At 32.8% G+C, this 21,355-nt stretch overlaps 1 protein-coding gene across 1 annotated transcript; it reads right to left on the minus strand.

The window, feature by feature from the left end:
* Window positions 1-18,302: 18,302 nt before the first annotated feature.
* Window positions 18,303-20,956, minus strand: LOC140920470 (uncharacterized). The gene is made up of 3 exons (XM_073368751.1): window positions 20,867-20,956; window positions 19,454-19,972; window positions 18,303-18,344 (listed from the first exon to the last, which is right to left on the minus strand). Exons 1-3 carry the CDS (start codon window positions 20,954-20,956, stop codon window positions 18,303-18,305), a joined length of 651 nt encoding a protein of 216 aa, XP_073224852.1.
* Window positions 20,957-21,355: the final 399 nt, after the last annotated feature.

Raw genomic sequence — 21,355 nt, forward strand, 5'->3', positions numbered from 1 at the left:
ATTATGTTTGATGTGTATACTAGTGTTGTGTGTAATTAAATCTCTCAATAATTTGACCGACTTTTATGTTAAACATGCAACGATTATAAGGATTTTTTGTTTAACAATGTTAAATGTCAGTATTTGATCATTGTAATAAAATACCACTAGCAATTAATGTTATTGTCTGAAGATTTTATATTAATGTTGCATTAGGTATTTTGGTGACCACTTTTTTCTTTGATCTCTTTAAACTAATTTAGTTTATGTATCTGCTAAATTAAATTAGTATTTTTGTTTATTTCTTAAAAGTTATTAATTTTAGTATTCTCGTTATAAAATTAAGTTGTAGATCTTAAAGTTAGAAATAATCGTTTAAATAAAATTATTTCATAAGATGTGCAAGAAAGAAAATGGTGAAGCAAGAGAAAATAAAATAGTGCTCATTTAAAAAATGCCTTGAAAGATAAGGGAAAATAAAAAAATTAAGGATGAACTGATAAATGTCCAATTGTGTTGAAAGATACATCAATTTGGAAAGGGAAAAGTTGGTAAAGATTGAGATTTTGATTAATTTAGATTGTTGTTATTTGCTTATGTTTAAAAGATATTTTGATTAAATCACTATTTTGATAAATTTTTTTTTTCTTTACAAACAAAGCAAAATAATTTTTGAATTTTATTTTGAAACAATTGATTCATTTTATTTTTAAAACTTGTATATGTATGGAGTCAATTTAGTTATGACTTGTGACAATATATAATATTTGAGAAATATAAATTTTGGTCCCAAAGTAAATTATATTTTAACAATAAAATGTAAATTTCTTTGAAGATATTGAATTTAGAGAGAGATGTGGTCAATTTATCAAAATTGAGTGAGGAATAATCAATTTCAAACCAATTCATATAGTTGATGTTAATGTAGCAAATTTTGGTCCTTAAAAGGATATAATTGTTCTTCCTCTCAATCAAGTTGATGAAATCATTTATGAATATCAAACTCAATACCTTCAAGAACTAGAGCATTACATGCTAGAAAAGATTGATTGTAAAGAGAATTTCTATTTTGTAGTTTTAAAAGACTCTACTAGGACAATCATGACACTCGTTGCTCATTAAGAATTTTTGGAGTACATAAGATGGATGTCAATATGGTGCAACTAAATGAAACTTTATGTTAATATACACAAAGTAAATGATTTAGAAACCGATGCGATCTATATATGAGTTAATGAATAAGTCTCATTAGTGATATCACAAAGTCTCATAAAGTAATTATCTCATTTGGTTTTGAGATTACTATTGTGGAGAATTGTGAGTATTATAAGGTCAGTAGGAGTAAGTTTATATTCTTACTATAATGTGTTAATTTACTTTATTTAGTCAACAATGATATATATTTATTGCACGAAACAGAGATACGTCTAACAAAAGTTTAACGATGAAATATTTTGGGGACGCCTCTTCTATATTAGACATTTTGATATTTAGAGATTTTTCTCAAGGTATCATTGAGTTTTCAAAAATGAACTATATCAATAAAGCGGTCAGAAAATTTGACTTGAAAAATATTAAATTATAAGATATCTCAATCACTAAGGGAGATTATTAGGTCTCAACTTTTCTCCAATAGAAAATCTAGAAATTCAGGAAGATAGATAACAAAGTCAACCATAAGGGTTGTTGAAGAAAACAATAGAACTTATACTCACAAATAAGAGATATAACAATTTGGAGATCATCATTATGTTCGACTTTGATATTTTGGATGTCTACATATTGAAGACGCCTTAACTCAAGAAATGACTAATTTAGTTGTCACTTGGCTGCATATAGTAAAAGGTGTTGAAAAAAACTATATTGTGACATAAATTAGTCGTATGGTGTTTCAAAACAAAAATTCATAAAGTGTATTTCCATATGCATATTATTTTTGTTGAACGATAGAGCATATAAGGTCTTTATACTAGCTGGCCCATTAACAAAATGTTTGACATCTAAGGTCTTTCATACGGTTGTTGTCGTTAATGATGTCTTACATTAGTGGGAGTCTCTCCTCCTTAATGTTCTATACTTTAGTTTTAGAATCAATACAAACTTTATGTTATAATTTTATGCGGGATAAAGTTTATGAGATTATCATTATTACAACATATTTTGTGTATGAAAATATTAAATTTGCTCGTAAGGAGTTTCAGTTTTATTTCACTAAACACTTCAGTTTGACCAATTGAAAATATGCATGATATAGAGATCACATTACATGAAATTTCTATGTCGCTCATCCATATCGATATGTCATCAAATGCATTGATGTGGTGATCGTTAGGGTTTATTCATATTATACATTAATGACGACAACCGGTGCGGTCCCATTATTGATGTATGAGGTGAATAAGATTGCAAAGGAGAAATCTAAAGATAAATAACATTTAGATGCGCACCTAAAGAATTCTGATAGAATTATTAAGATATATTGTCCAAGTGGGAGATTGTTGGAATATTTTATATAATTATTATATTTCAATATTATAATGTGGAACATATCTTTAATTTATTATATTAAATATTTATCAATTAGGAGACTTAATTGATTAGTAATGAAATTAAATAATAAGGCTTCTTGGATTTCTAATTGTATAATTAATTAAATATTTAATTAGTTACTATGGACTCAATATGAGTGGATGTGGATAATGACCTATTTGAAAATAATAGGAACCCTAATTTTCCAAAAACCCTATATATAGATTGTGGTCTCTAGTACACCGTACACGAAAAATAGCATGTTCTCCTCATCTGAAGAGTGTCAATGCATTAGGAGTATTGATTGAGGAAGAACCACGAGCTAACGAGTTCTCGTTGCTCGTCTCTTCAAGTTATGTTTCAAGATTGCTATTGAGACATCTTTTGCTATGAATCTAGGTATGCCTAAAACATCATAATTGATAAGTCAAACATGTTGTAGATCCTAATATATGCATTCTTACATGTTTATTGATTTCTGAACTAGAACATAATTGTAGAGCATGCCTTCTGTAATTAATTGTTAATAGATTAATTTCAACAAAGATAAATTCATAACAAAATATCTATTTTTCTTATATCATCATAAAAAGTGATGTTAAAAAAAAATGAATTTTATGTAGAATTTTGTTTTTTATTTATAGAAAAATATTTTATAAATTTAATAAATATTCATGGATATTTATGAGTACTTGTGAGGAGACAATATCCACGAAAAACCTATCATGCAGATATCCAAATGGGTACGAGGGCAAATATGATTATCATTTTTATCTAAGAGAGTGGATAGAAGGACTACTACCTATGTTTGTCTTGTCGTGTTGAGATCGCAGGAAGCGATTCAAGTCCAATTTGTACTTGGGAGAAATAATAATAGTAAAATGTTTAAATATTATTTTGGTCTTTGCAAATATGTTTTATTTTGATTTTAGTCCTTATAATTTTTTTTATTTGATTTATACCATTGTAAATTCTAACAAGTTTTAAAAAAGTCATTTATGAATCTTTTTTAGTAAAAAAAAATGGTACTATCACTAATTTTAGATGAAGTGGCACATGATAACCATGTAATTGTTGTTGACTAGACAACATTTAAAATTTAAAATTAAAATTAATTTAATCATTTATTAAAAAACTTAAAATTAATTAATTAATCAATAAACCAATTTAATAATAAAAACTCAATAATCTTCATCTTCAACCCCAAATTTTTTTAATAAAAATTAACAATCTTCATTTTCATATCCAATTTCTTCATCTTAAAATAGAAAATTCACAAGGATTGTTTGATCTCTACCCCCAAAAGCCCAAACGAAATCAACAAGGGAAAGGGTTCGAGTGACCATAAAACATGAGAAACTTGCAAGTATCTTTGATGTTCTTACTTCTGAAGGAATACCAGAAGATCTAAGAAAATGGGGACAAAAGAAAATGAGAGATATCATGGATGTCGATCAAACTTTACCAGAGGGGTGTTGGATGACCATCACCACCCTACACAATGAAAATTATCAGTTGGAATTGTAGGGGGGTTGGGAACCCTCGAGCAATTCAAGGCTTGTTATGGCTCACTCGATTAGAAAATCCTCAAATCATGTTTTTAATGGAGACTTGTTTGATTGAATATAAAATTGTCAAAATCAGAATGTTTTGTGGCTTTAATGCACGACTTAATATAGGATGTATATAGCATGGAAATGAAAAGGTTGGGGGTAATTCTCTATGGTGGAATGACTCCATAAATGTAACTATTTCTTTTTATTCTCTAAATTATATCCATGACACCATTGATGATGACACTAGTGGCGGTCTTTGAAGTCTCAGAGATTTATGGTCATCCCGAGTGTTACATAATGTTATTATATATTAGTAGTAAGGGTATTTTAGACATTTCTATTCTCCAGTATATATACTCATTGTAACCCTATTAACTCAAGTTTGGTTCATTCTATGTTATGAAATCCTAAAGTGGTTGTCTCTCTTCTTCCTCTTTTCATTGTTAACATGGTATCAAAGAGAATTGATTGATTTTAGGATCTACCATAAAGAAGAGAGAAACTATTTTGATAGGAAAGACAACCACCAAAAGAGAAAAGAGAAGAGTAACCCTATTCCCGATTTTGTTAAATCAGTCTCAGAAAAACATCAATTTCGCATTGGTTAACCGTTGGATCGGACTGATATTTGGACAGCAGGTTCGCAACATTCAGGTCCTCGTCTTCAACGGTCGGATTGGCGAAACCACGTCTGAAGGGGGAGAAATAGTGCTCTCATAGCACCAAATTATCCCTAATTTATTTTGTCTCAGTGATTGTGTTTGTCGTATTTTCCTGTCATTATTTGTTATGGCTGGTGCTAAGGATGATTCTCTTCAAGCTGTCAGTGTTCATCTCAATGGACAAAATTACTCTTATTGGAGTTATGTGATGAAAATTTTTTTGATTGGAAAAAATATGTGATGTTTTGTTGATGGAACCTCTGTTAAGCCTACAGATAAAAAAGATGAAACTCAATATGCAAAAGATCTGAAAACATGGAATGTTAGTAATTCAAAAGTTATTACTTGGATTAATAATTCTATTGAGTTGTCTATAGGAATGCAACTAACAAAATATTATACTGCTAAAGAGATTTGGGATCACTTGAAACGTTTGTATGTTCAGTCTAACTTTGCAAAACATTATCAGTTGGAAAACGATATTAGAGCCCTTAAGCAGAACAATATGACCATTCAAGAATTCTATTCGGTAATGACTAATCTGTGGGATCAATTGGCTCTTATAGAATCACCTGAGTGAAAGCTGTCAAAGCATACATTGATCAAAGAGAGAAGCAACGTCTGGTTTGATTTCTGATGGCTCTTCGTGATGATTTTGAGGGCCTTCGTCGAGCTATTTTGCATCGTTCCCCCTTCCTAATGTTGAATTAGTAGTTAGTGAATTATTGACAGAAGAAATCAAACTTAAGACTCATTCTGGTGTGTCAGATAAGGGAATTCTCTCAACTTGTCCATCTGCTTTTGTTGCTCCTGTTCAAAAAGGAAAATCTCAAGGGAGAGTTGTGTTTGGTAATGATGAATGTGCATTTTGCAAAGAAAAAAGTCACTGGAAAACACATTGTCCGAAATTGGAGAGAGCACATAAAAATAGTTTTTGGGGGCAATCGTCCAATGTTGTTGCTTCTGCTCCTCATATCATTGACTCTAATTCTGGTTTTGTATACTCATCAATGACTGCTTCCCAAATATCTGATATTGCAGAACAACTTCAAAAACTTCTTTCCACTCAATCACATGCCATGTATGCCACCTCTTCTAAAGGTTTAAACTCCTTTGGTATGTCAGGTATATCTCCTTCCATATGGATTCTTGATTCTGGAGCATCTCATCATATGACATACGATGATAAATCTTTTGTGTATGTGAAACCTGCCTCGTTTGTGTCGGTTATGACTGCAGATGTCACTCATATCCCACTAGCAGGCATTGGTTCTGTCTCCACACCTAACATGTCTCTTTATGATGTTTATTACATTCCTAATCTTACTTTGAGTCTTGCTTCTGTTAGTCAAATATGTGATTTTGGTTATTCGGTATGTTTTCTTTCGCTTCTTGTTGTTTGCAGGATCCACATTCCGGGAGGCTGATTGGGACATGCCATAGACAGGGGGACTTTATGTTTTGGATGACATGCGACTCCCAGATACTGTAGCCTCAACAACTATTGCTGACTTATTTTCTAATTTTTGCTTGAATTCCTTATCTTCTAGTTTTTATTTTTGGCATTCTCGCATTGAACATGTTTCTGCTTCTAGATTAAAATATTTGACTTCTACTGGAGCCTTAGGAAAGTTACAAACCTGTGATATCTCAAATTGTTGTGGTTGTAAACTTGCTAAATTTCCAGCTTTACCGTTTAGTACCGTTTCATATGCACATTTTGATTTAGTTCACTTTGATGTTTGGGGTCCATCACCGATTCTCACCAAAGGTGGATCTAGATATTATGTTTCGTTTATTGATGATTACACTCGTTATTGTTGGATTTATCTTATGAAAAATTGGGGTGAATTTTTTGACGTTTATCATATGTTTCGTGCAATGGTCAAAACTCAACATAATTATGTTATAAAGTCTTTTCGTTGTGATTTAGGTGGTGAATATACCTCTAATAAATTTTCTGAATTACTTGCTTATGATGACACCCTCCACCAAACATCTTGTACTGATACTCCTCAACAAAATGGAGTTGCTAAAAGGAAACACCATCATATTATAGAGACTGTTTGTTCTCTTATGTTGTCCGCTTCAGTTCCTAATGAGTTTTGGGGAGAAACAGTTCTTACTGCTGTTCATGCTATTAATAGAATTCCATCCTCTATCATATCAAGTTTGCTTCCCTTTGAAAAATTGTACGCTTCTACCCCTGATTACTATTCTTTGAAAGTTTTTGGTTCTACTTGTTTTGTTCTTCGCCCTCAAGTAGAGCGCAATAAGTTGTCTTCTCGTTCAACTATGTGTGTTTTTCTTGGTTACAGGGATGGTCAAAAGGGTTATCGTTGTTATGATCCTCATCCAAGAAAACTTTATGTATCTCATAATGTTGTTTTTCTTGAGCACATCCCTTTTTACTCTGTTTCATCTGATTCTTAGATTACTAAGAGTTCTGAACTAACCCATATTGACCTGTTTGGTCCTAATGATAACGCTTCAAGTGATTATAATGTTGAGAATTGCAGGATAAATACTACTACTCCACATGATGACATCCCTATTGTCCCCCCAGCTGTCCAACCACCTCATGCGATTGTTGATCCTCCTCGTTACCCCTCTCGTCAACGTAAGTCTACTCAGTTACCTGATTTTGTCTATTCCACTTACTCAGCTTCGTTTGCTTCTTTCTTAACCTCTGTTCACAGTTTTTCTGAGCCCTCTTCCTATAAAGAGATTGTTCTTGATCCTCTTTGGCAGTAGGCTATGGCAGAAGAACTATCTGCATTGCATAAAACCGACACTTGGGAATTAGTACCTCTTCCTCATGGAAAACGTGCTATTGGGTCTCGTTGGGTATACAAGATCAAAACTAAGTCTAATGGGTCAGTTGAGCGCTACAAAGCACGTCTTGTTGCTAAGGATTTCTCTTAACAATATGGTATGGATTACGAAGAAACTTTTGCTCCTATAGGCAAGATGAACACTATTTGTACTCTTATTGTAGTTGCATCTATTCGTCAATGGCATATTTCCCAAATGGATGTCAAAATTGCTTTTTTAAATGGCGAGCTTCATGAAGAAGTCTATATGGTTCCTCCACAAGGAGTTTATCATAATCAAGGGGAAGTATGTAAGTTAAAAAAGGCTCTATATGGTATTAAACAGGCTCCTCGAGCTTGGTTTGAGAAATTCTCTATTGTGACCACTTCTCTTGGTTTCCGCTCTAGTGAACATGATTCTGCATTGTTTATAAGGTCTGCCACTTATGGTCGCATTATACTTTCTCTATATGTTGATGATATGATTATTACAGATGATGATGTTAGTGGAATCAATGAGTTGAAATTGCAGTTAGCCAAATAGTTTGAGATGAAGGACTTGGGAACTCTTCGCTATTTCTTGTGGATTGAAGTTGCCTACTTTCCTAGAGGCTACCTTCTTTCTCAATCCAAGTACATTGCCAACATTTTTGACCAGGCTCGTCTTTCTAATACTAGAGCAACAAATAGTCCTCTTGAGTTGAATGTAAAATATGCTCCCTCGGATGGTGTTCCTTTACCAGATTCCACTTTGTATCGTACTTTGGTTGACAGCTTAGTGTATCTTACGATTATCAGACCTGACATTGCTTATGTTGTTCATGTTATTAGTCAGTTTGTTGTCTTTCCCACTACAATACATTGGGCAACACTTCTTCGGATTCTTTGTTATCTTCGAGGAACTCAATTTCAAAGCCTTTTCTTTCCATTGTCATCTTCATTGGAGTTACGAGCTTATTCTGATGTTGATTGGGCTGGTGACACCACAAATCGTAAATCCACCACAGGGTTTTGTATCTTTCTTGAAGACTCTCTTATTTCTTGGAAAAGTAAGTAACATGACATTATCTCTCACTCTTCTACAGAAGCTGAGTATTGTGCTATGGCATCCATTACCGCTGAAATAATTTGGTTGCCTTGACTTTTGTCTGATATGGGTATCTCTCTTTCTGAGCCAACTCCGATGCACTGAGATAACAAGAGTGCTATTCAAATTGCTCATAACTCGGTCTTTCATGAACGCATCAAACACATTGAGATTGATTGTCATCTTATTCGTCACCATCTTCAACATGGAACCATTACTCTACCGTTTGTCTCTTCTTCTTTACAGATTGCTGATTTGTTCACAAAGATGCATTCCATTAAACGTTTTCGTTTTTACGTTGACAAATTCTCAATGCTCCATATTAATGTATCGTGAGTTTGAGGGGATATGTTAGATAATGTTATTATATATTTGTAGTAAGGGTAATTTAGACATTTTTATTCTCCAGTATATATACTCATTGTAACCCTATTAACTCAAGTTTGGTTTATTCTATTCTGAAAACCTATAGCGGTTAACTCTAAATTTTTTCATGGTAAATCTAGTCAAAGGAAGAAAATAAATACAATTACAAAACTCAAGGATGAGAATGCCATCTGGCGGCACAACCAAGAAAAGGTGGAAGAAGTTCTAATTGATTTATTTGTTGAGCTCTTTACCTCTTCAAACCCGACTGAAAATATTTGCAAATCATTTCAAACCCACCCTCTTAAAGCACCTGGGCTGGATGGAATCCCAACACTATTTTCCCAAAAATATTGGCATATGGTGGGGAATGATATGAGCTTATTGGTTCTCAAAATTCTCGATGAAGGCAACTCTTCTGTAAATATCAACCTTTGTTGCTCTAATTCCAAAATGAAAAAAATCCAAATTCTCCAAACAATTCAGACCAATCAGCTTATTCAATGTTTTCATGAAAATGGTAATACAAACAATTGCTAACAGGATCAAATGTGTTAGATGAAGAACAAAGTGTTTTTGTCAAAGGAAGATTTATCATTGACAATGCTTTTATAGCCATATATTATTTTCACTAGTTGAAGAAGACTAAAGGTAAAAAAGGGATGATGACTCTCAAACTTGACATGGCCAAAGCATATGACATAATGAAATGGGGATTTATCAGAGAGGTGCTTCATAAGACTGTGTTCCCTTTGAGCATCCATACAAGTGGCTAGAAATGCTTCCAAGATTACCCATATTTTCTTTGCAGATGATAGTCTTCTTTTTGACAGATCCAACTTGAGTGAAACATAAACAATTCTCAAAATCCTTCAAGACTACCAAACAACATCGGAACAAATGGTAAGCCTTGATAAATCTGAAGTGTGATATAGCTGAAACATGGCATCAAATGAGAATAATATGATATGTGGTAAGATCGGGTTATCAGTGCTTTTTGGAAGATCAAAGAAGGAAGTTTTTTCTTGTGTGCAAGAGAGAATTTGGAAGAAAAAAAAAGGTTGGAAAGAAAAGTGCTTATCCAATGATTAAGTTAGTTTCTCAATCAATTCCAAATTACATTATGAGTTGCTATAAATTGTCATCTGGTTGTTGTGACAACATGGACTTGGGTGCGAGATGGGTAATTGGAAATGGTCACTAAGTAATAATATGGAAGGATAGGTGGTTACCGAACCAAGATAATTTCAAAGTCTGTAGCCCAACAATCAATTTGGGACAGGAAGGCTTCGTTTAGGAACTTATCGATGTAGATGCAAATAATTGGAACATACCAATTATCCGTTCAATAAATTTGAAGCTCAACAGATTTTTAACATTCCTTTGTCATGGAGACTCCTAGAGGACAAATTGATTTCACACTGGGAAAAAAATGGGAACTACTCCGTTAGATCGACCTACCATCTTCTGAATGAAAACAAGTTGAAAGACAGACCATAATCATCCTCAAATGGACAAGGCTTATGGAGTGTAATATGAAGAATTCAAGCTCCAATAAGAGTCAATAATTTCCTTTGGAGAGTGGTGAAGATGATCTTACCAACAAGGTGTTGCTTGGAGAAGAAAGTGATTCAGGAAGATACAGAGTGTTCCTTATGCTTCAATGAAAAAGAGGAGCAAGAGTACCGATTCATGAAATTTCCCACAACGCAACAGGTTTGGTTCTTATCTCCTATGGGTATATATGTTCCAAATCATATAAACTTGATTTCTTGGATGCAAATATGGCTTTCAACATCTATTATCTTAGCCACTTAACTATTCGGTGTTACCCTCTAGAAGATTTGAAAATGGAGAAACAACTTGATTTTAAGAAAGGAAGACTTCAAACCAAAATCTGTAGCTACAACAACATCTAAGTTTGTAGCAGGATTTAATTTTGTACATGGAATGCAGCCAGACCATGCAGTTGTTGTTGCTACACAAGAACACTAGAAAGCCCTGAATCTTGAAGATACACATCGATGAATAGTGTTTTAAGGATGGCACAATAAGGTGGGGAATGATCACGAGAAACCATCTCGGTGATATCTTCTTCTTAGCAACTCACTTAGAAAAAATGCAAGCTTGACAATGTTTCAATAAGTGTACTAAATCGTTGCAAGTAATAATAAAACGGTAGTACCAGATGTCGAACTCAATGATTGCGTTATACTATAGAGTTATATTTAATTACTAAACTTGAACAAAAAGTTTTTAAATTAATTCAAATAATTTTTTAAACTAATAAGAGTAATAGTATTGAACTTTTATAATAAGAAAAATGTCAGGGATGAGTTTTACTTCAAATCCAACATCGGTTTCTAACTTGAGAAATAAATTGGGTTGCTTCCATGTCATTTTCAATTGGACATTTGTGAACAAGACATAGATTGAATCTAGTACTTCGTCAATCTCTTCCTTTTTCTTGTTCGTGTTTTCCTCTTGTTTATTTTCTTCTACCATAAGAATGAAGTCATCTTTAATCTTCAACTTCTCATCCATATTTTTAAACTCAACCACTTTCTCAAATAACCACTCACATTGAATTTTTAATCTTTCAATTAAAACCATGTTAATCATCATAAATTCAACCAAAACATCTTTGATGTCAAAGTCCTTGTTGTCTGATTCTTTGGATACAATTTGAGGAGGTAGAATTTGTTTTCAATTGATCTTTTTCATGTAACACTCATCATTTTCTACTTCTATGACCAATAGATTCATCTTCTGGTGGTGGGACATAATAACCAAAACAAGTTCCGTTCTAATGTCATTCCTCACAAAAATCACATCTAAGAGGCCTCATCTGAAGAAGATCTTTTTCAAATGTATCTCTCAAGATTTCTCCCTCAATTATGTATAATTGAGCACATATAAGACAAATATCATACTCTTCTAATATTTGTAGTAGAATATAATCATTAAAATCTTCCATGCTCTACAGTGGATAGTTATCTCAAACAAACAAGAAACAAACCACTAACACACGACATTAGCAAGCTCAAGAATTAAAAATTAATTTTTTTAAAAAAAAATTAGGAGTTTTTTTATTAATAAAAATTAAAAGTAAAAGAAAAACAAATTTTTTATTGCAAAGCAAATAATTCCAATTAAGTAAACAAATTATAACTCAATAGTGATATAACAATTCCCATCAACAGAGCCAAAAACTTGATAGCATTTAAGCAAGTGTATTGAGTTGTTGCAAGTAATAATAAAATGGTAGTACGGGTATCCAACTCAAGGATTGCGTTATACTATCGAATTATGTTTCATTACAAAACTTGAACAAAAAGTTTTGAATTGATTGAAATAATTTTTGAAAGTAACAAGAGTAACATTTTTGAACTTTTATAATAAGAAAATTGTCAGGGATGAGTTTCACTTCAAATCGAACATCGGTTTCTAATTTGATCCTAGTTAGTGAATTTCTTTATTGAACTATTATCGAATTCTCTTTACTATTCTAGCCATCATTCCTTAATGACATAACCTTTAATTCCAAAATAACTATTAATTCCATAGTTGATTTAAGAATAGAATTAAGCTTTACAATACAAGAATTCTTTTATTAAACTATTGTCTTTGCAAATGATTCAATTGGTTTTATGACCTACATCTATCCCTAGACTAAAATATATCAATTTTTCATCTCAAGCATTCGTAAAGTCCACTTTCGTTTCAAAATAAGAATCGTAAAACAGTTTAAAATTGACCAAGCAATAAAAGTCTTTAAGCACAGAGATGAGAAAGATAATTCAAGAAACTCATTCATATAACAAGAAATCAAATTAAAGCAATAAGGGTTTCATATTGTTTCACTCATCCCTAACAAATAGGGTTTAGTTACTCATGAAAATGATACGGGAAATAGAGGTTAAAGAAGAATTACAAGAAATATTTGAAGTAGCAATTTACAAGAAAGGGGGTTTGAATTGTAATTTACCTATTTAAAATTTCCTGTAAAAATGTACTCAAGATTGATCTTGGTTTAGTTACTCATGAAAATGATACGGGAAATAGAGGTTAAAGAAGAATTACAAGAAATATTTGAAGTAGCAATTTACAAGAAAGGGGGTTTGAATTGTAATTTACCTATTTAAAATTTCTTGTAAAAATGTACTCAAGATTGATCTTGGTTGTAAAAAGCAGAAAACATAGAACATTCTGGGTTCTGAAACCAGAAAATGGAGAACGTTCTTGGTTAGTTGAAATTAACTTGATAATGGAAACACTGAAAGTAAATAGATAAGGGAAGAGATATAACACACAGATATATTCTGATTCATCAAATATATGTTACGCCCAATTCTCACAAATGTGAGATTTTCCACTAAGTGTTCAAAGCAAGAATATTTTTGATTTTCACAAACCTTTTGCAGATCAATCATGATCTGTTACAACTTACTACCTTTAAACTTTGAAAGGATTTCCACAGATCTACCTATCAATCTTTAGAAAAGATTTATACACTACCTTTCACACACATAAAAGGATTTTTACAAAAACTTCTCAAGCTATTTCAACACAATAGTCTTGAGTTTACAAATGGGTGATTTAAAGAGTATGACAGAATTTGAATATGTTCAACTCGTGTTTGAGATTTGATTCTGATTTTGGAACTCAACAGTGATTGAAACTTATAGCCAATTGAGAACTGAACTGAACTTTGAAAATCTCAAAGAATTTCGAATATGATTATAATGATGTATTGCTTGCTTTATTGAGTTCTAATTTTTCCTTCATCTTGAAGTCCCTTTTATAGGCTTCAAGAGAGCTTATGACATCTCATTTGCCCGTTGGGAGTTGTCCAACTGTCATATGGCAGTGAGTGGATAAGATCAATCATAAAGCAAGAATGTTCTTGGATTTGGGCAACTTTGCTTTTTGAAAATCAAGAACGACCTTCGTTCTTGCTTTGTGGTAACTGAGTTTTGACTTTAACTTGACATAGGTGGGAAGTTTTTTTCATGCTTTGCAACACATGGACAGACTATTAAAAATTGCACGATTGTTATGTCCAAATTTGTCAATTTTTATGCTTCTTTCTTGCTTTAACTTTGGAGAATGATTTTGTTTTAATGACGTATGAATTATAGTCTTTTCCTTTGCCTCTTGGAGTGATCTTCCTACTGAAGTCTATCCTTGTATATTTTGGAGAACATACTAAAACGAATATGCAAGTTCTGAATCTGATCTTATTACTTTTTGAAATTCTGAAAGTTGTGGAAAACGTTCTTTGTTTTCCTTCAAAACTGTTAAAAACGTTCTTCGTTTTTCTGACTTGGTTTTGTTTCTTCTTTATTATGATCTGTTTCGATTTTCTTGATACCTATCTTGATTAACAAACTCAAGGAAACATATCAAATACCAACATGCACATAATCATAATTATAATCTTAATTACCCTTAGTTTATCATCAAAATATTAATTTGAGATTTTGTCTCAACAATCTCTCCCTTTTTGATGATGGCAAACATGTTAATTGAGATTTTAATTTTGATTCTTTTAATGATCATATAGAGCATTTTAGATAAAAGCTCCCCCTCAACATGTGTTATCCTTTTTGAACCAATATATGTTTTCCATTTATAAAACAACAATCACTAGTTCATACTCAATGGTACAAAAACAATTTCGTCGATAAAGCAGTAGTCATTAGTTCATACATAATATCATTGATTTAAAACTATAATCATCAGTTCATACACAACAATAAAAAAGTACATAAGTAGTTATACAAAAAGATATTCTTAAATAACTGATGTTTAAAATCTAGATTATACTTCTCCCCCTTTGTCACAGCCAAAAGGGAGTAGGAGCAATAGCAAAGCTAAAATGACAGTGATGGAGAAGAGCCCTCAGAGGATGAGGATAAGGATGGCTATTGAATTGGTGGAAAAATTGGAGGTGGATTCGGTATGGGTGGCTCAATACCAAGCTTTGGAGCAAGCTGGTTTGTCATCCATTCTCTTAGAATATCTTGTTCTTTATCCTAATGCATTGTTCTAGCTATGATGGTCTAGAGAGCATCGAAAATTGCCTTGTTGGTTTTTGAACCTTCTTTTTCCACCTTGGATTTTTTGAGAGGAGGGTGAGCACTTTTAACAGGAGTAGATAAATGAGTGTATTGAGAAGGTGCAATAGAGGTGCAAAATATTGACATAGTGACAGAAGATGTGTTAATTTGAGGAAGAGAGCTGGCAGGGGTGAAATTGTGAGGTACATATGGATCAAATTCTTGAAAAATCAGATATTGGCTAATGCCAAAAATAGAAGAACTCATTTTCTGTGGTGAGACAAACACTGGTGACATGATAGAGGTGTGTTGATGAGGCATAAGAGGACACATACCATGAAAAAACGAGTTTGGAGTGATGTGAGGGGTTGTAGCAGTGGTATTTATTTGATCATCTTGTGGATGAGGAGGAAGGGGAACGTTTTGGTGAGAATGAGAATGTTCTTCTGTTGTAGGTGAGATTGAATTTGTGTGAATTTTTGAGTGGCGCTCAAACCTCTTTCTTTTGATTGATGATGAAGTGAAGGTTTCATTTGGAACAAACTGAAGTTGTTTCATATGTGAGATATTTTTTGAGGAAAATTTTGAGATCTTGATACAGGAAGATTCTGTGGATAAAGGAAAATCTGTCCAACCCAAATCCGTATGATGCTTGATGAAGGTTCCTTCAAACCGTAGATTTTCACAAATGAACACACGACCAATACCTATTGGTCTCTGGCCCCACTTTTCACTGTAGATTTTTTGGTTTTTAGAGGAAATAAGAGGGCGAATAAGAATTTTTGACGAGGAGGGTCTGTTGGATATTTCGGTTTTAGGGTTTGGAGCTTTCGTTGAAGAACGTTCTGGGTTCAGAGTTTTATTTGGAGAATGTTCTCGGTTTTTGGCAGACTTAGGTTTTTTCAAATTTTTTGAAGTAAGAAAATCAGAAAGTGTGGAGGAGGGATTAGAGTTGGATGGTTTCTTTTGGGAAAGGGATTTTTGGAGTGTTTGGGTTCTTTGAGGGATTTGGGATTTTTAGGTTTTTAAGGGTTGTGTTTATGGCACTGGTTCTGAAGTAGAATCTTTGGTAATGGTGTGGAATCAAAATCATCATCAAAGATTGTGTAGATAGTTTGGTAAGTTGTTTTGGGTTTGGAGGTCTCAATACTAGCAAGAATACACATTGATCTACGTTTGGAGGATGAGGGTGTCGAGCATGTTTCTAAGATGTTGTGGAGTTTGATGAATGGTGGGAATCCTGCATTGATACAATGGTGGAAATAGGAGTTGGTGTGATATGAGAGGGGCTTGACTCTCGAGAGGAAGACATTAGGTCAGAGAACGTTCTTTCTGATGAAGAATGAGGGGGTGTTGGTTTAGGTGGTGGTGAAGGTGATCGTGTTGGAGATGGTGAAGGGGATGTTGAGGAAGATGATGATGGTGTTTTGGGATTAGGGTTTTTTTTGTGTGCTGAAGCCTTTGTGCGTGCCATTTTTTAGAAAGAGTTGATCGTGGACAAGGATGAAGAAGAGTGAGAAAACGTTTTTTTTTTTTTTTTGCATAAAGTGTAAAGTTATTGTTTAGTGAAAAGAGAGTGACATTGGAATTTTTTTTTGAGTAGTTATTGAGGGAAACGAGAGTGACACATGTGGATTTGATTAATGGAGCAAACGTTTATTGGGAATGAGGATGTTTGGAGGTGATGTGGCAGTGATGGGTGGAGTGGCTGTTACTTTATGATGAGTGGCAGTAGTATGTGTTTAGAAGTTGACTTTTGAATTTTTCTGTTTTAGATAAAGAACAAAGAATGTTCTTGAGCTGTTTTGAAAAAGCACACGCAAACGAAGAACGTTCTCTATTACGACCATACTGTTCTGGTTACAGATTTTTAATAATTATGAGCGGAATTTTTGATGATTTTCAGTCGTTCCTTGATTGAAATAAAATTTTCTTCAACAAGAGGTTTCGTGAAAATATCAGCAAGCTGATTCTTTGTATCAACAAAGATTAATTCAATTTCCTTTTTATTTACATAATGTCTAATAAAATAGTGTTTTATTTCAATATGCTTTGATCTGAAATGTTGAATGAGATTTTTGGAGAGATTAATAGCGCTAGTATTATCACAATAGATTGGAATATGAGAATAACTTACTGAAAAATCTTCCAGTTGGTTTTTGATCCATAACACTTGTGAACAACAATTTGCTATTGAAACATATTCTGCTTTAGTGGTTGATAGAGCAATTGTGTTTTGCTTTCTGCATGATCAGCTTATGAAGGCTTCTCCTAGGAACTGACATACTTCACTTTTGCTTTTTCTTTCAGTCTTATCTCATGCATAATCCACATCACAATAAGCTACAAGATCAAAGTGAGAACCTTTGCTATACAAAAAGACCAAGATCATAAGTATCGACTAGGTAGCAAAAAATTCTTTTTAGAGCAATTAAGTGAGATTCTTTTGGTGCAGATTGAAACCTAGCACACAATCCTACTGCGAAAACAATGTCTGGTCTACTTGCAGTTAAATAGAGTAAAGAACCAATCATTCCCCTAAATCTTTTTTCAGAAATTGATTTTTCGTTTTCATCTTTATCTAATGAAGAGGATGGATGCATGGGAGTAGTCATAATTTTAGCTTTACTCATCTTATATTTTTTTTAATAATTCCTTTATGTATTTTTCTTGACATATGAAGATTCCATCTTTATGTTGCTTAATTTGTAATCCAAGAAAATACCTTAACTCTCCCGTCATGCTCATTTCAAATTCATTTTGCATAAGATTTGAAAAGTCGTCACACATCTTTTGATTTGTTGATCTAAAGGTGATATCATCAACATATACTTGAACAATGAGTAAATCATTTTTGTTTGTTTTATTGAAAAGTGTAGTGTCAATTTTTCCTCGGGAAAACCCGTTTTTGATCAAGAATGAGCTTAATATTTCATACCAAGCTTGGGGATTGTTTCAAACCATATAAAGCTTTAGTGAGTTTAAAAACATGGTTTGGTTTGTTTTAATCTTCAAAGTCAGGAGGTTGGCGAACATAAACTTGTTCATTTAAAAAAGCGCTTTTAACATCCATTTGAAAAAGTTTAATGAGTTTATGAGATGCATATGCAAGAAGGATTTGTATGGCTTCTAACCTTGCTACTGGAGCAAAGGTTTCATCATAATCTATTCCTACTTGTTGATTATAACATTGGGCGACTAACCTTGCTTTGTTTCTAATTACTTTTCCTTCTTCATCAAGCTTATTTCTAAAACTCACCTTGTTCTAATGATGGAATGATCTTGTGGATCTGGAACAAGAGTCCATACTTCATTCATTTCAAATTGAAGGAGTTTTTCCTTCATTGCTTCAATTCAAGATTGATCAACTATGGCTTTGTTGATGGATTATGGTTCTAATTGAAATATCATTGCCATGTTGCTGTTAACGTCATCCTTAAATGACATTCTTGTTCTAATACCATCAGTTGTATCACCAATTATTTGATTTTGTGGATGATCACCTATTAGTTTCCAGCTTTTGGGAGGAGTTTAAAATGGAGATTGTTTATCAATCTCGTTTTCCTGGAGCACAATCTGTTGCGACTGTCTAGATTGTTCTTCCTCCTCGTCATCCTTTTTTCTTAGATCAATGTCATCAAACTCATCAAATAATATATGCATATTGATTTCAACAGTTTTTGGTTTTTAAATTAAAAACACGATATCCTTTAGATTCTGTTGAATATCCCAAGAAAATCGCTTTGTCTGATTTTGCATCAAATTTTACCAAGTTGTCTTTGTTATTCAAGATGTAGCAGTAGCATCCAAAGATGTAAAAATATGAAATATTGAGCTTTCTATTTTTCCAGATTTCATAGGGTGTTTTGTTTATGATTTTTCTTATTGATACACGATTCAAAATGTAGCATGAAGTGTTGATGGTTTTAGCCCAAAAATATTTTTCAACATTCGATTCTTCTAAGATTGTTCTTGCCATCTCCTGCAATGTTCTATTTTTTCGTTCAAAAACTTTATTTTGTTGAGGAGTTCTTGCACAAGATAGATTGTGAGAGATATCAAGTTCATCAAAAAATATTTTGAAAGATGCATTAATAAAATCCCCTCCATGATCACTTCTCACAAAGATTATGTTGAATTCTTTTTCATTTTTGATTTTTTTACATAATGTTTTGAAGGAAGTAAAGGCATAATCCTTTTGTTTTAAAAATAGCACCCATGTGTATTGAGAAAAATCGTCAACGATGACAAACCCATATTTCATACCTCCTAGGCTAGTGGTTTTGATATGACCAAAAAGATCAATATGAAGTAATTCAAGGGGTTTCTTAGTTGATATAAAATCTTTTGCATGAAAACTACACTTAACTAATTTTCCTTTTGCACAAGCTTCACATACCTTATCTTTATCAAAGTTAATTTTGGGAAGTCCTTTAACCAGATCTACTTTTGATAAGTTTGAACTAGTTTTCATACTTATATGTCCAGCACACTTATGCCATATCCATTTATCTTTGTTAATGGACATGAAGCATGATTCAGCTGGTAATTCTTCAATATATAGAACATAGAGATTTTTCCTTTTGGATGCAGAAAATAAAGTCTCACCTGAGTTTGCCATTCTGAATTCGCATATGTTTGGTTTGAAAACAACTTCGAAGCCATTATCACATAGTTGGCTAATGCTCAGAAGATTGTGTTTAAATCTTTCAACATATTGAACATCATTAATTTTGGCAGATTTTTTGTTGCCTATTGTGCCCTTACCTTTAATTTGGGCTTGATCGTTGTTCCCAAATGTTACTAGTCCTCCATCCGTTTTAGTGAAGGATGGAAAGCTTCGTTTATCTCCCTTCATATGTCTTGAGCAGCCACTGTCCAAGAACCATGGCTTTTTCTTGATATTTTGACATCCAACCTACATAAGGTGTTATATTGACTTTAGGTATCCACTTGACTTTGGGTCCTTGGGAGTTAGTTTTAAAGTTTAATTTTTTAAAATAATAATTTGACTCAAGGTGCCTAAACTTGGAACAATGAGAACATCTTGTTGTTGGTCTTGGAAAAGATTTGAAAATATGAGTTTTAATTGTTTTTGACACTGATTTGGATAAGCCTCTAGAACGTTCTCCCTTTTTAAAACTTTTTGGAGAAAGTTCTGTGTTTGTTCCATAAAGTTCTCCTTTTTGTAAACTGTCTGGAGAACGTTCTCCGATTTTCAAATCTCTTGGGATAGGTTCTGTCGAAAGTTCCTCCCTTTTAAAATTCCTTTTGTTCTTGATTTTTTCGTCTTTTTTCTTTAAAATAGCATGCAAATTCCAGATGTCCAACTTTACTGCAATATGAACATTTGATTTTGCATTTTTCTTCTTTTCTTTCGGGTATGAAGAAATTTTCATATAGTTTTGTTTTTTTGTGTTTTATCAAAGTCAAGACCAGCTTTATCAAAAATTCTCATTTGAGATCCCATGATTCTTTGAAAAGTTTCAGTTGCTTTAATGAATTTAGACATATCATTTTTACGAAGTTCAACTTCAGATTTAAGGAGAACGTTCTCCTTTTGTGTTGAAGAACATTCTTGACTTTCTTGTCTTTCGTCATCAAAAATTTTAATTTGTGATTTTTTCATATTTTGAATGATTTTTTTAAGTCCGTCATTCATAATCTGAGTTTTTTCTTTTTCCTCTTTTTCTTTGTAAAACTTTTCATTTAAAGAGGTGCATTTTTGGGTAAGAAGATTTGAGTCATTTAGCAAGTTATCAAATTCCTTTCTCATTTGTTCACATAAGATGCAGTGTTCAAAGTTTATTACCTCAGTTTCATCTGTGTTTGCCATCAAGCATATGTTGGCTTCTTCTGTTTCCTCTAAATCCGAATCATCAGAATCATCCCAAGTCACCATCATTGATTTTTTTTTTTGAAAGGGAATTTCTTTGGTGCTCTTTTGTTCAAGGGACATTCAGCTTTGTAATGTCTTTGTTTATTGCATCCAAAACATGTAATTTGGCTCTTATCTTCCTCCGTTTTGAGATTTTCTTTCTTATTTGGAAATCCATTTTTGATCTGCTCCCTTATTCTCATCATTCTTGGGATTTTTTCTTGTAAGAATAGCTATTTCTCCATCTGCTTCTTCCTGTCCAAATTCCTTTATTTCCTCTTCTGATTGTGGTGGCACATTTTCTTGAAAGGATTTTAAGGCAATTGTTTTGCCTTTCTTTGTTGGTTTGTCTTCTATCAGTAGCACCTCATGTGCTCACAAGGTTCCAATTAATTCCTCTAATCTGAGTACTTCGAGGTTTTT

This window comes from Cicer arietinum, chromosome 5 (assembly GCF_000331145.2).
Source record: "Cicer arietinum cultivar CDC Frontier isolate Library 1 chromosome 5, Cicar.CDCFrontier_v2.0, whole genome shotgun sequence".
NCBI lineage: Eukaryota > Viridiplantae > Streptophyta > Magnoliopsida > Fabales > Fabaceae > Cicer > Cicer arietinum.